General features: G+C 34.4%; 1 protein-coding gene and 1 pseudogene across 3 annotated transcripts in view; both read left to right on the forward strand.

The window, feature by feature from the left end:
* The window catches only part of CEP290 (centrosomal protein 290), an 84,193-nt gene that overhangs the window by 13,627 nt on the left and 55,900 nt on the right, over positions 1-14,666 (forward strand). For all 3 annotated transcript variants that reach the window (XM_073213343.1, XM_073213345.1, XM_073213344.1), the window contains 8 exons: positions 823-946; positions 6,138-6,310; positions 7,040-7,202; positions 8,692-8,792; positions 8,866-8,953; positions 9,924-10,036; positions 11,573-11,657; positions 12,215-12,357. In XM_073213343.1, coding sequence (XP_073069444.1) covers positions 823-946; positions 6,138-6,310; positions 7,040-7,202; positions 8,692-8,792; positions 8,866-8,953; positions 9,924-10,036; positions 11,573-11,657; positions 12,215-12,357 — 990 coding nt within the window. The remainder of the gene's footprint in view (positions 1-822; positions 947-6,137; positions 6,311-7,039; positions 7,203-8,691; positions 8,793-8,865; positions 8,954-9,923; positions 10,037-11,572; positions 11,658-12,214; positions 12,358-14,666) is intronic.
* On the forward strand, positions 10,242-11,531 carry LOC140843693 (uncharacterized; annotated as a pseudogene).

Consider the following 14,666-nt stretch of genomic DNA (forward strand, 5'->3'; position numbering starts at 1 on the left):
GAGACACTAGGTATATAATAAAGTCTTGAAGTTTTTTACATCATCTAGTCCCAAGAAAAAATTAGAAGTAAATTTAGAGTTATGTTTAGAGTTAGGAATAGAATTATTTTGTGTTTTTTTATAATACACACATTTTTTTATTAGGAATTATAGTCAGAAACTATTAAACACTGTTACAAATTTTAAAATATCAATACTCTGTAGTTAAGTTTACTGTATTTTAGTGCTGAAATATTCTATGCAATGTGAAATAAGCTAAAAATGTGGTTTTAATGTGACAGCACTCTATAGAAGTTTTATTTTTAGTACCAAAATATTCACATGGGAAAAAGTTACATTTTCCTCATCTGTGCTCTGTAGTTATAGTCCAAAAAAAAGAAGGGAATTTGGGAAGTATTTGCAGGATAAGAACGATTGTGTCGGTATTTTTAATGAAGTATCGCAGGGGTGAAAACTAAGTTAGTACCAGAGAAAGCACAGGGCAAAACACAAACATAAAATGGTAAAAAGATGAAATGGACAGATGATGAGGAAAAAGTAAAAGAAGCCATAAGAAGTCATAAATATTAGAAAGTTCTGAAATTCCCATTTGCCAGAGTGTTAGTCATTATATCCATCTTTAAGTATTAGAGTGACATTAGTGTACCTAATGTTGCATACTGCAAATGAGATATACAAAATAGTTCAACAGCATAGTTTTGACCCACAAAAAATGTATTCTACAGTCTTGTTGAAGAAACCAAAACCTACCTTTTTCTTTACTTTTAAAATGTACGTTAATGTGTATGAGGAGATAATGTGTAATATTCAATCATTTTATAGGGTGTACAGGAACGAGATGGTCAAATTAAGATGCTCACTGAGCAAGTAGAACAATATACAAAAGAAATGGAAAAAAATACATTTATTATTGAAGATTTGAAAAATGAGCTCCAAAGAAACAAAGGTAATTCAATATTTTATAAGTATATAGTTATTTTATGTACTAAGTTTTAAAAGTATTTTATTTTTATTAAAATTGTGTCATGTCAATAGATATATTATTGATTTTTCTCTATTTGAATTTAATCATAGTTAAAAAAACTGTATAGGATATTATTAACTATTTGTATTAACTAGTGTTTAAATTCATAAATGATGGAAATATTTCTGTAATTTTCCTCTGAGAAAATTACATTAACCTCTATTGGCAGATTGTTTGAAAAAAAAGAAAAATATTGATATAATCGATTATGTTTATTGAACTCCTGTTTTATAATTAACAAAGAATGGGAGGGGATAAAATTTTGGTCAGTATAGCAGCCTTGTAGATGGTTTTCACCAGTAATTTGACTCACTGACATGTTGATTTACCTTACCCAACTTAAATGTCACATCCTATTCTCCCTACCCTGAGTCATACTGCGTCATCTAAGGCACCATGTCCTTTGAATTTAAGCTGAATTACAAATCAGTGGTCTCATATTTCCACAGCATTATATACCGTATTTATTTTAGGGCACGTTAGTGCAACTATTCACAATAAATTTGACATATTATAACTGCTGAAGATAAAAAATTAGACACAAGTAACAAATGAGCCTAGGGGTATGTGTGTATGTATGTAAGGGTAAGTGAAGTAATGGTGGCAGTGTTGACGTTATTTGGATAGTGAGGCAAAAGCCTCACTAAAAAGGAGATGAGGTAGTGAGCCATGCAGATGTCACTAAGCAGTGGAAGTAGTTGCAAAGGCACTGAAGCAGGGATGTATCCAGCATGTGAAAATGAAGAAGCCTTTGTAGCTGGAGCTGGGTGAACAGTAAGGGCAGTAGTAGGTGATGAGATCAGAGAAGTACAAGGCGCCGTATGGGGCCTCAGTTCATTGTAAGGACTTTGACTTCTGTTTTAGTGAGAAGGGGCACCAGAGAAAGTTTCTGAAGACAAAGTGATAGAGCTTGACTACATTTTGTCTGTAGTAGACTGTAGGATTGGTAAAGATAGAAACAGGGCAACCTATTACAATAATCTAGTGAGAAGTGATGGGAGCTTAGAGCATGATGGTCGCACTAGAGGTATTAGATGTAGTCAGTTCTTAATGTATTCTGAAGGTGATAGAAATGGAATTTCCTGACAGATGTAGGATGTGAGAGAAAGAATTATCAAGATCTTCTGTCTGAGCAATGGGGAGGGCAATGGAAAGAAGAGGTTTAGAGATCATCAGGTACTTAAATAGGACATGTAAAGTTTCAGAATCTTTTTAGACATCTGAGTGAATGTGTAAAATAGGCACTTACATATGTAAAAGTCTGAGGTTCAGGAGAACCATCTAGGCTAAAGATTTACACTTGGGAACTATAGGCATAAAAATGGTAGTTGAAGTCATGAGGCTGGCTGAGATCATCAAAGGAGACAATGTTGAGACGAAAATCTGAAGACTGAGCCCTGCAATACTTTTTCTTTGGAGGCTCGGGAGATGAAAAGGAACAACCAAAGGAGACTGAGAGGCGGGAGGAGAACCGGGAGTTTGTGGATCCCTGAGAACCACACGAGGAGTGTCATCCCGCAGGAGAAGGCGCCGCTGCTCTCAGAGCTGTGCTCACTTTTGCTGAGTCAGGATGAGCACTGTGATTGACTAGGTTTAACAGTGGAAAAAATGGGTGGAGATGAAACAGACCAAATATACAGACTATTTTGAGGACTATTTCTATAAAAGGAAGGAGAAGAATGGAGTGGGAGCTTGAAGGAAAAACAGTGGTGAAGAAAAATGTTTTTCTCTTTAAAATAAAAGAAAGAATCCTGCTTCTAGCTAATAGGAAGGATCCATTAAAGAAGAAACAGTTGATTAATTGGTGAAGCAGGAGAGGGAGAGCGGATCTTCTGGAGCACTATGAGAAGGCGATGAGATGGGTCTAGTGTTGCAGGGGAGTAGTTGACCTTAGAAGCACAGAGAGCTCATCTTTCCTAACAGGAAGGAAGGTGGAGTGTCTAGGCACAGATGCAGGTCTCTGGGTAGATGACCCGGTAGTGGGAGCTTGTAGAACTTCTCTACTGATTGCTTGTTTTCCTAATAAACAAGGAAGCAGGGTGCTCAGCTGAAACTGAGGATGGGGAAGATGTATCAGAAGTTTGAGGAGAAAGAAGAAAAGAGAAAGTATGAAATGATCATCTGGAAGAATAAACAGACTAGAGATATGTAATAGGATTCTTGAGCATCATTAAGGCCCACTTATTTCTATATGTGTGTTATGTATGTATTAGAATTGTATTTTACAGCAGCTTAAACTGCTTTAGAAAGATGACTGGTAAGGGTTTTGCATATTGCAGCCACCAGGAGAGAAAGTGGAGGTTGATCTGCACTATAAAATTAAGAAAGAGTTCTTGTGTAATGACACTAAAGTCAGTCCATAGTCATATGACCTCTAAAACCCACAGAAGGTGTGTGTACTAAAGTACCTTCTATATCTTGAATTTAATCTGTAAATATGGCACCCAATGGTGTTCTCCTGTCATTGGTTAGGATTAGGTTTAGCTCTCACAAACAGAAATCTGAAAAATGGTGACAAAATCAAGAAAGAAGTTTATTTCTCACCTGCATAATGGTCTAGAATTAGGCAGTCCAGTGTGTTACCTCCATCTGTCTCATTCTGAAGTGGAGTTTTGTCCTCCCAACAGCAAGATAGAGGAAGTGAGGGCAAGGGACAAAGAGCACATACTGACTAGGCAGGTAAACATACTGTGTAGGACTGTGTGGAAAAAAAGAATAGTAGTGGGGACAGCTCAGCCTCTGTTCTCCAGCAAGGCTCTTTGCTCCAGAGGGCAGGGCTCATTTCTTATACATATGTGTGATCTCCCACCCTAGTCTAATGCCTGTATTTAAGTATATGCAGTAGGTGTTTATTTTGGGTGAATAAAAGAATGATTTGTACTGCGGTTGTGGCTGCATCCACCCCACCGTTTCCTGGACTTGCCATTGGAATGAGGAGGGAGATGTCTAGGCTGGCATGTGCATACAGTGAGACAACGAATTTGACCGGATCTGTACTGTTGGAACTCAACCAGGAGTTGGGAGGGGTGCAAGTTGTAGCACTCCAAAATCTTATGACTATAGACTATCTACGGTTAAAAGAACATATGGGATGTGAACAGATCCCAGAAATGGGTTGCTTTAATTTGTCTGATTTCTCTCAGACTGTTCAAGTACAGTTGGACAATATCCATCATATCATAGACAAATTTTCACAAATGCCTAGGGTGCCTAAATGGTTTTCTTGGCTTCACTGGAGATGGATGGTAATTATAGATTTGCTTTGTTTATGTCACCGTATTCTTAATATGTTAATATGTGAGCGCAAGTTAGTTAGTAGTTTAAAACCTATACATGCTTAAGGTATTCTACAAGAAGATATGTCAAAGAAATAATCAATCCTCCCATGTTTTCTTCCATATGCTACCTCTATAGCTTTTCTTCTTCCTTCCTAATTACAACCCTTAAATAGAATTCGTGCCCCATATCGAATTATCGAGTATCATAATTCCTCCAGGTGGTAAAGATACCTCGAGACAAGTGCGGGGCATAGAAGCCACAGGGCATAAATCTGCAAAGAAGTAAAAAGCTAACCTTTTCAAACAATATGGCTTCTCTCTCACTTAACAACTTTACATTTCCCTGTATGACCCCGGAAGATGACTGGTTAGCCAGAGACGGGTAAGATTCCTCAAGGGAGGAACAACGTAAGACAGGCACAGTCACAGGGGGGCCATCAGGTGAGAAATTGGGGATCAACAGAGGTGAGGCTCAGAACCTCACCCCCCCCTGTTTTGAGAGAAATCTTCTGCATCCGTGGATGTTTTGCTGCCCTTGTCTAGCTTGGATTAATACTTAGTCCATAGGCACACACCTGATCATCTACATTTGCCCTCTTACAGCACTAAACTATGTTTTCTACCTTTATCTTGCATCTACCTACCACTTCAGCATTTTATTAAAAATAAAAATAATAATAATAATAAAGGGAGAAATGTGGGATCCACATATAAATCAAGTATAAAAATCAAACGAATATTCATATTTGACCTGATTGTTTATAGTTCATAATGCGTGATCAAAACCGAAAGTTTCTGTGATGACTGTCCTTGTACTGTTCACCATGTAAGAATTTATTCACTATGTAAAAATTCGTTCACCATGTAAGAACTTGTTCGTTATGCTTCAGAAGATTGGAGACTGACGAGAATTAGGCTTGAGATGGATTAATGATTGTGCATTGAGCATTGACTCCCCTATACAGAATTTTATTGTTGTTAACAACCATTTGATCAATAAATATGAGAGATGCCCTCTCAAAAAAAAAAGAATGATTTGTATAGGAATACTATACTTTGGTCTAGCAACAATTTGGTAAGACAGTATAAGCTGGGCTTTTTAAGCTATTAATTAGGATTAAACTTATCTGTAAGTGATAGAAAAATCAAATTTAACAGTGGTTGAACAAGATAGAAATATATTTTTCCATGATATGGACAAGGTTGAGACAGTTCAGGGTTGGTGTGATAGTTGTACAAGTATCAGGGATCAAATGCCTGCCTATCTCAGTATGTGGTTTCCATCTCATGTTGTAAGAAGGCTTGAGATCCAGCCTTAATACCCATATTTCAGCTAGCAGGAGGGAGAAAGGAGAAAGATTCACTCCTCTCCTTTAAAAACGTTTCCTCAAATATGCACATGGCCTATCTGTTTATATCCCATTTGTCATATGACCACACCTAACTGCTGGAGAATAAGTGGAAACATAGTCTTTATTTCAAGTGGCCATGTGTCTGGCTAAAAATCTCTGATCTGTCACAGCAGACAAAAGGGTGTTTGCATAGTAGGAACTTATAGCTAGCAGTGTTTGCCATAATCATTTTTTATAAAGCAGTATATCATAATCTTTTGTAATCCATCCCTTTTAGCTAAGATTTTATTGAAATTTTGTTTTTTAGTTTGTTTTATTAATAAAACAAAACCAGAACTTTACTTTGAAAATATTACATTGTAATATTAAAAAAGAAACTTTTTTAGTGATACACTGCTTTTCCTGCTCTCTTATTGGAAGCGATGATTTAAAGGAGTAAGGAGTCAATTCAGTTAATTCGTGATTTTTATTTTTACTGTGTAGGTGCTTCAACACTTTCTCAACAGACTCGTTTCATGAAAATTCAGTCAAAGCTTCAAAGTTTAGAAGAGAAAACTAAAGAGGCTGAGAGAACAGCTGAACTGGCCGAGGCTGATGCTAGGGAAAAGGATAAAGAATTAGTTGAGGCTCTGAAGCGATTAAAAGATTATGAATCGGTATGTATTTTTATCTTGTCAATCAAATAGCTTAGAATTACTTCTTCCACCCACAGTTAGACCATTCTGCACTATTTGTTGTGTACCATTTTAAGACATTCCATAAGTGTCTTATGGTAAAGTTTGTCATGATTGCTTTATACTAAATTATTCAAACTTTTGAGCAACACTTACTCTTTGGCAGAAGTGTTTGCAAACCATTTGATCAAAGCATTTTACCCAGATAATTAGCTTTGATGAGGCAGCAGGATCAGACTCTCTATAATCTGTGTCACTGTGCTGCCCTGGAGACGTGACACTGTTGGTTATTTTGATAAATGAATGACAGAGACAGTTTTGTTGCCTATTATGCCAACACAGCCTTGCTTTGTACTGTTGATAACTTTAAATCTGATTACTACTGAGGGAGCTAATGACTTAAATAATATTCTGATGGTAACAGTGAGTCACTCTTACTATTCCTTTTCTATATTTTGCCAAGTATTTTGTATGTAATATTCTGAGTTATGTTGTTGTGAGGATGCAGAGCTGGGAAGTTTCAACTATTCCATTTTCCATCATTATCACTGAATTTGTCTTTTAAAAGTGCAAAAAAGAAAAAAAGTATAGATATCATCTTAGGTATATGTGTACACTTGCCCTCAGACTTAATAAGAAAATAAATTCGTGAATTTGATAATTTATTCAAATAAATCATGTTATATTTAAATTCAATTGGCTATTTTTCAGGGAGTATATGGTTTAGAAGATGCTGTTATTGAAATAAAGAATTGTAAAAACCAAATTAAAATAAGAGATCGAGAAATTGAAGTGTTGACGAAGGAAATCAATAAACTTGAATTGAAGATCAATGATTTTCTTGATGAAAATGAGGCACTTAGAGAGCGCATGGGTAAGTTGTCTTTTAAGATACATAGTTTGCTCAACCTTCATTGTCAAGTCATCTTTTTTCTTTTAGTTATTATTTTAAAATAGTTGAATTACTTCCCCTAGATCCTTCTATAAAAATATTTAAAACAAAAATGGAGCTGTTCTGACAGAAGCAGTACTGGTGGGTGAGCCAGCCAGGGGCACTGCCTTAATCAATCTGGGCCTCCTCAGTAATAATTGCTTGCTTAAAAAATGGAAGTCTAAGTTAATAACACATATTAGATACTAACCCTTTTCTTCAACAAAAGTAGGTCCCATGTGACCCATGTTAGTTTGCAAAATGTTCTCATTTCAGATGAATCCATGAAGACATTTAGAAATATTGTTTAAATCTTTTTTAAGACCTTTTAAGTAATTGACTTTCATAATTTAGACTGTTTAAGTTTTACTTTGGTTGAGTTTTTTCAGTTAACTATTGATTCTAAGAAGTAATTAGCAAATATAACTTGAGAGTTTATATATTCATTTCAATAAGTATTTCATTAGTAAATTGTTCATTTGAATGTTAAGTTATGGCAGTACAATCTACATTGCTACTTTGAAAAGAAAAATCTAAACATTGATTTCATTATACTTGGCAAATACCAGTTAGTGCTTTCTTAGAATTAAAATGATCATCTGTTAAAACTATTCTCTAGAGGAACGAAAAATAAATGTTTTACACGGGTTATTTATTTTAAAAAGAGTGTCTAAGTAGGACCCAGAGTCACGCCAGGACCTCAAGTTAGACTTCTTGTAAACCTGAGCTGTCAGACCACAGTCATCTTCAGTCTGGAAGTTTCTAAATATTACACAGTTAGATAGTTATAACAGAAAATCAGACAAAGAAACAAAAAGAAAATAATAGTTGTAAGCAGATTTTCTGTAATTTAGATCTTGGCTTATAATTACATGACACAATCTTGATATCTGGTTTTCAGAGCAGAGCTGCTTGGCAATAGGAAGTTACCTTACCTGTTGTACTGGGGGCATAAGACAAGTAATGATAATATAATTGATACTGATATTAATAATGACTACTATGTACCAAGCACTACACTAAGTACTTTATTTGTATCCATTTTATCATACTCTCGAGAAGCCAAAAATAAACAAATAAATACAGTATTAGCCCTCTAACTTGCTTTAAAGTTAAAAGTAGGAATTGAGCCAAGTCTGTTTTATTTGAAAGCTTCTGTTTTTAATACATTATAGTACCTCTGTGACAGCCAAACATGGAGACAGATATAATACATTTTTGTCAGGATTTCCATTAATAGTTGTGATAAAATTTTAACTTGTATTATAGTTCAAATATCTGGAAAATTCTTGCCAAAAAAGCATCCCATTCTCCAATGATGCTTGATAAATAAATTATAACCAGTTGTTTGATAATAACCAGTTGCTATATGAAGTTTTTATAGCTCATTTGAATGTTGGTAAAGTTTTAATCATATTGCTGTCTATTTTAGGCCTTGAACCGAAGACAATGATTGATTTAACTGAATTTAGAAATAGCAAAAGCCTAAAACAGCAGCAGTACAAAGCTGAAAACCAGATCCTTTTGAAAGAGGCAAGTGGTGGTAGTCAATTAGTTATTTCCCTGGTTGAAATAAAAAGGAATACTAATAATTTATGCTTTGTAGATTGAAAGTCTAGAGGAAGAACGACTTGATCTGAAAAAAAAAATACGCCTAATGGCTCAAGAAAGAGGAAAGAGAACTGCAACCTCAGGTATTTTCAGTTATTCTAAACCTAGAAAAGAATCATTGGAAAATAAATTGTATGGATCTAAGTTTTCTGTATGTTAGAAATATTTTTGCTGTATTACTGTGGCTCTGCTACAAGCTTAATAAATGAAAGTAATTGCTTGAGAGGAGTATATAAATGTCATATAAATCTGAAGAAGGTGTTAAAAAGAAAGTGAATAGAAAACAAACTTCAGAATCATGGACTTCTGAAATAGTTGCAGTATATTCTCTATTAACTTAGAGACAATCCCAATACATTGTGATTAATAATGATAAAGCAGTTTCTTCTGTGTCAATGTATGTTGCTGTTAATATTTTCCCTTAAGAGCTATGCATCGAAAACTTCCTTTGTAAATTACTTTACTAAGTGAAAGTTACATTTTATTGAATACAAATTAGCATTTTTGTGTATTTGTTTCTCTTATTATCAAGAGAACAGTAGTTGGCTAAGTTTTATACTAGCTATTGCAGTGCCTTTTTGTAAGAAGACTACAGAGAAGGGACTTTTTTTAACTTGAGCAAAGTCTACAAGTACCTGTGAATAATAGAGGGGTGTGTTTGTTTTTTTGTTGGGTTTTTGTTGTTTTTCTTATCATATGGAGATTTCTAGAAGAGCCAAACTTCATAATTTGTTAATATATTAACCAGTTAATTCATTATTGATTATTCATATATTTCTTTATATGTCTTTTAACTACTTTCATACTTATTAATACTTTAGTGTAGAATGGGCAAAGAATGATGGAGAAGCTAAAATTCATATTAGTTCTCATATTAATATCTTATTAAAAGAGAACTAAATCAAAAGATTTTATCAGCTACATGTGGGTAAAGGATTTTGGATATAATCTACCTTTTGTTTGAGTTAAAACTTGGTCCTAGTTTTTAAGAATTAGAGTACTAGAGTAATAGTTATTTTTAAATTTCTAATTTGTTAATTCTTTCATATATAGGATTAACCATTGAGGACCTGAACTTAACTGAAAACTCTTCTCTAGAGAATAAAATAGGAGAAAGGAAATTTGATTTTGTGAGCCTCAAAAATAGGAATGCAGTACAATCAAAGGTAAACAGTATGGCATTGCTGTTGCACAGAGAAGTGTAACTGTCTATGCTGTCATCCCTGCTCCCATGATCTCATTCTGGACAGTTACTTCTTTTTATAGTTGTTAAATAAAAGCAAAGCGTTTTCTTATTTAAATAAGCTGTTGATCCAGTGATTGATTGAGATATTATTTACTCTGAATACAGATGAGTTCAGATAAAATTGAACTGTGGCAAAACCATCATTCAGTATTCCACAGTCGTATCAGAATGAGCCAGAAGAGAGTGTGACTATGGGATCATCATCAGCAATGTTACCTGAGACTCAGCATAGTGCAGAAAGTGACGTGGATCCTTTTGTCTCTTTAACTAGACATTCTTCATCTGTACAAGTAAAAGATAGTAATTCACCTCCAGGAACTATTACAATAAGGGAGATTTTTAAAGCACCATGTCTCCAATCTTTAAGAAATCTTGAGTTGTTAGTACCTTTAGTAGGGAGAGCCATGAAGGAATACATGACGACTTATACTCTCTCTCTGATGACTGTTTGAAGATAGTTTCAAGAAGCCATCAGGCACTTGAGCAGACTAGTTTCATACAAAAAAAAGCAGTTCATCTTTACAAGCCTTGTCAGCAGCTTCAGACTTAATGCAGAAGTTATCACTTAGGCAAAAATCTATAATATTTCATCAACATATTCATCATAATAGAGCTGACATGGATAAATCACAAGTAGCAATATCAGAAGAACAGGCTCAAACCCAAATAAAACATGCTGATAGTGTGAAAGAAGATGTAAGAGGAAATAATGTGCCTTTACAGACAGAGCTTTTGAAAAGTAAATGTGAAGTTAATCTGAACCCTGTGCCGCCTACTGCACAATCAGAATTATCTCAGATAGATCAAGTTGAAAATCTTATAGAACAGCTATGGAGAGAACTAGTATTTCTTAGATCTCAGGTAAGCTTTCCTATAAATTTTATCCCTGGGATCGCTTTCTTACTTTCTCTTTGTTTGACTTCTCTAAAAAAGTTCTGTAAGTATTAATTAAAATAAGGAATTTTTTATGTTTGCACATATAACACTAATTTATACACATTCTGTTTTTTAAATATCAAAAATGCAGTGCATTGATAGGAACTCATTGACTTGCCTAATTTTTAAACATTTCTTTAGCATGAAGTCATAGCACAGGACCTTCTGATCAAAGAAGCACAGAGTAGAAGTGCAGAAATAGAGCCTGAGCACCACAGAAGCCAGGCAGAACAGGTAGTGTGAAGGAGACCATCAGAAGAGGCAATCGTGGTAATAAGACAGAAACTTTCATTGCATCTGTTTTCCTTTTTCCATGGGGGTGGGGGAAAGAAGGTGGAGGATTACCATCAGTTGTTACCTTTTAGGTTTTATTTTATTTTTATAAATAAGCTGTGCCACTACAGCTTGTTTTTGTGGTATTATACCTCAATTGATCAACATTGTTTTACCTTGAAAACTATAAACTGTTGTGATGCTTTGTAAAAAAAGATCAATTTTTTTCTATTTATGTTTTGTTCAGAATGAATTTCTTTCAAGACAACTAATAGAAAAGGAAAGAGATTTAGAAAGAAGTAGAATAATCGTAGCCAAATTTCAGAGTAAATGTAAGTTATCATTATCTTTTACTTTTCTATGCTTATTTTTCTTATCCTGAAAATCATGAATCAGGAAGGACCTTAATACATTTCTGTCTTCTAGTCTGTTTTAGCCTTAACTGCCTCCATAATATATAGACTTTGGTCTTTCTTATTCATCCATTTGGTGTGCCGTGCTGTATTCATTGTCTGAAAATATTATTAATCTGAATTTATTGTAATGATAAATAAGTCCATTTTTTCTTTTTTGTTTAATTAACATGAAGTTAGAAAAACAAATTTGAAATTATTTAATATAAAAGTGAAAACAAAGTATGCTTATGATTTATATCTTTCAGCTATGAGATATATATGTATGTGCACATGATTTAAATAGGTATACCATTTAACTCATCTTTACAAGCCTTATCAACAGCTTTTAACTCAACTATTTACAAGTTGGATTCATAGTTGAATTTTTTGTACATTTATTTACATTTGCATTTACCAAGTGAGTATTTTTTCTATACGTGATATATGTCATCTATAAAAGATCTCTTCATTCAATGAGAAAAATGTCATTTTAGTAAAAGAATTAGTTGAAGAAAATAAGCAACTTGAAGAAGGTATGAAAGAAATATTGCAAGCTATTAAGGAAATGCAGAAAGATCCTGATGTTAAAGAAGGAGAAACATCTCTAATTATCCCTAGTCTTGAAAGACTTGTTAATGTAAGTTCTTTTTTCATATTATATTAAAATAAAAGCATTTCACATGTAAAATAGTCTTATTTTATTGTTTCATACTTTAAAGATGTTCCACTGTCTACAGGCCTCCATAGTTTCTGATAAGACATCTACTGTAATATGAGTCATTGTCTCCCTGTATGTAATATGTAGTTTCTCTCAGGCTGCTTTCAAAATTTTCCATTATATTTGGTTTTCACCAGTTTGACCATAATGTGCCTAGTTTGGGGTGTGTGTGTGTCTATGTATATTTTGTTTGGAATTTGAACTTCATGAATCTGTTTACTAATGTTATGCACAATTGAAAAATTGACACCTTTGTATCTTGTTACTTTTTACTGTCCCATTCTCTCTGGGATGTCAGTGACACATGTTAGACTTTCCGATACTGTCTCACAGATCCCTGGGGCTCTGTTCAGTTTTTTTCCCCTAATTTTTTATCTTTTCTTCTCCTTATTGGATAACTGCTATTTATATGCTACAGGTTCACTGATACTTTCCTCTGTGATCTCCATTCTTATCTTTCAAGGGTCAGCTGAGACCTGGCAGAGTTTTTACACAGAATTTGGAGCTACCTTTTGTTGGCTCTTTTTCCTCGGGGATTCCCCCTCTCACTTTGGGCTCTTACCTTCTGGTTCCTAGTCCAGAAAATTACAGGTCACTATGTCAGCAGCCTGCCCTCAACAATAATGCCTTAAAAATGGCAAATTCACTTGTTGCAGGTCCTGTCTTCCAAGTTGCAAGTACCCACCATAGTCTGCTTGCCTTTGTTCATTTTGTAGAAACTTTAAGTAGTTGTTTTCTGTATTAACTGTCTAAATGCAGGAAGGTAGGTCTGTTAGGACCTTATGCCGTAAACCTAGAAGTATCATAGAACATAGTAAGAATGTTGTAAATATTAGAGTCTTAAGCATTGCTATGAAAGATTTTAGCTATCAGATATTACTCTATTTATATTTACCATTTAGGGACTTAAGATTCTATAGTATTAACATCCATTACATAAGCTTGAATAAAATATATATTTTATATTCCTAATATTTAATTACATGCCATTTACATAATCTGAACACATTTAGCATATTTAGCTTGGAGATTTAGCATATACTATGTCCCAAATTTTTGCTTGATTTAAATAGAAGGCATTCTTACTTATTGAATTGCTTTTGTTCTGGTTAGTCAATAGTTCAACACTATTTTTTAAACAACACCATATTGCTAGAGAGGAAGAGTGTACTGTTATGTCAGAAACTTCCTGAGGCAAGAAAATCATTTGATGAAATTTATGAGAAACGTTTAATTCCCCTCATATATTACTCATTCTGACTTTGCTTCTCCACTTGGTGAGTTTGCTTTGCCTCTTCCATTTCGAATGTCTACAGTCACTCTTCATGCTTCCTTATGTGGACATCTTTAGTCTGTGGTGCTACTCACTACGTGTACTGCATCATCTCAGGTCCAAAGGAAACTCTGCTTAGGGACCAAATACAGAGTGAGTAGCATGGGAAATTCTTTTTCCATCTCAGTTGACAGCCTCTGACCTTCCCAGGACCACTGCTTCCAGATATTTCATCTGCTTCTTTCCTGTGTTGTTGTTTTTTTTCTGATTGATATGACCTGTCTGAAAGCCACAAATGACCTAACAATACCTCCTCTAAGAGATCTTCAGAGTCAGTAATACTTAAGATTGGATAATTTTAGATTATGCACTTCATTCACTTTCTGTTGCTACAGGATATTTTTCAGTGTCCCTAAGTACCACCTAATCCAATCTCATTTTACCAAAACATAGTGCTGTTTCTTAGGAAGACAACCAGCTAGACTACTTTGGTGTCCATCAGAATACCTCCTTCCACCTTCCTGGATCCCCTTTGAATTAGCATAACTTACTGCTACAAATGTCCACTCTGATCTCTTTAGGGTAAAGGCTTACTGTTATATGTCTACTGCCCTTCTGAGTAGCTTACATTTGGCTTGCTCATCTTAACTTTGTCTTCTATCCTCTTTTCTGAAGCTTTGCTTTGTATATAGTAGTTTTGTTCTATACAATTCTTTTCAAGTCCAAATATATTTATATCTTGCTTTACATAGATGTGTCCATGGGTGCATGTATATTTATGTGTGCCATTGTTGGAGAATTAGGACTGGTGAGGCATCTTTGACAACACTTTGATATTTGATTTTTTTTTTTCTTATCCGGTACTTTTGGATATACTGTTTTCATACTTTGCCTTTGTTATCATATACACTTCAACTGTATGGAATGGAAGCAATGAAAAATTCACTTAATTGAA

Source organism: Manis javanica, chromosome 10, assembly GCF_040802235.1.
Source record: "Manis javanica isolate MJ-LG chromosome 10, MJ_LKY, whole genome shotgun sequence".
In the NCBI taxonomy this organism is placed as follows: Eukaryota; Metazoa; Chordata; class Mammalia; order Pholidota; family Manidae; genus Manis; species Manis javanica.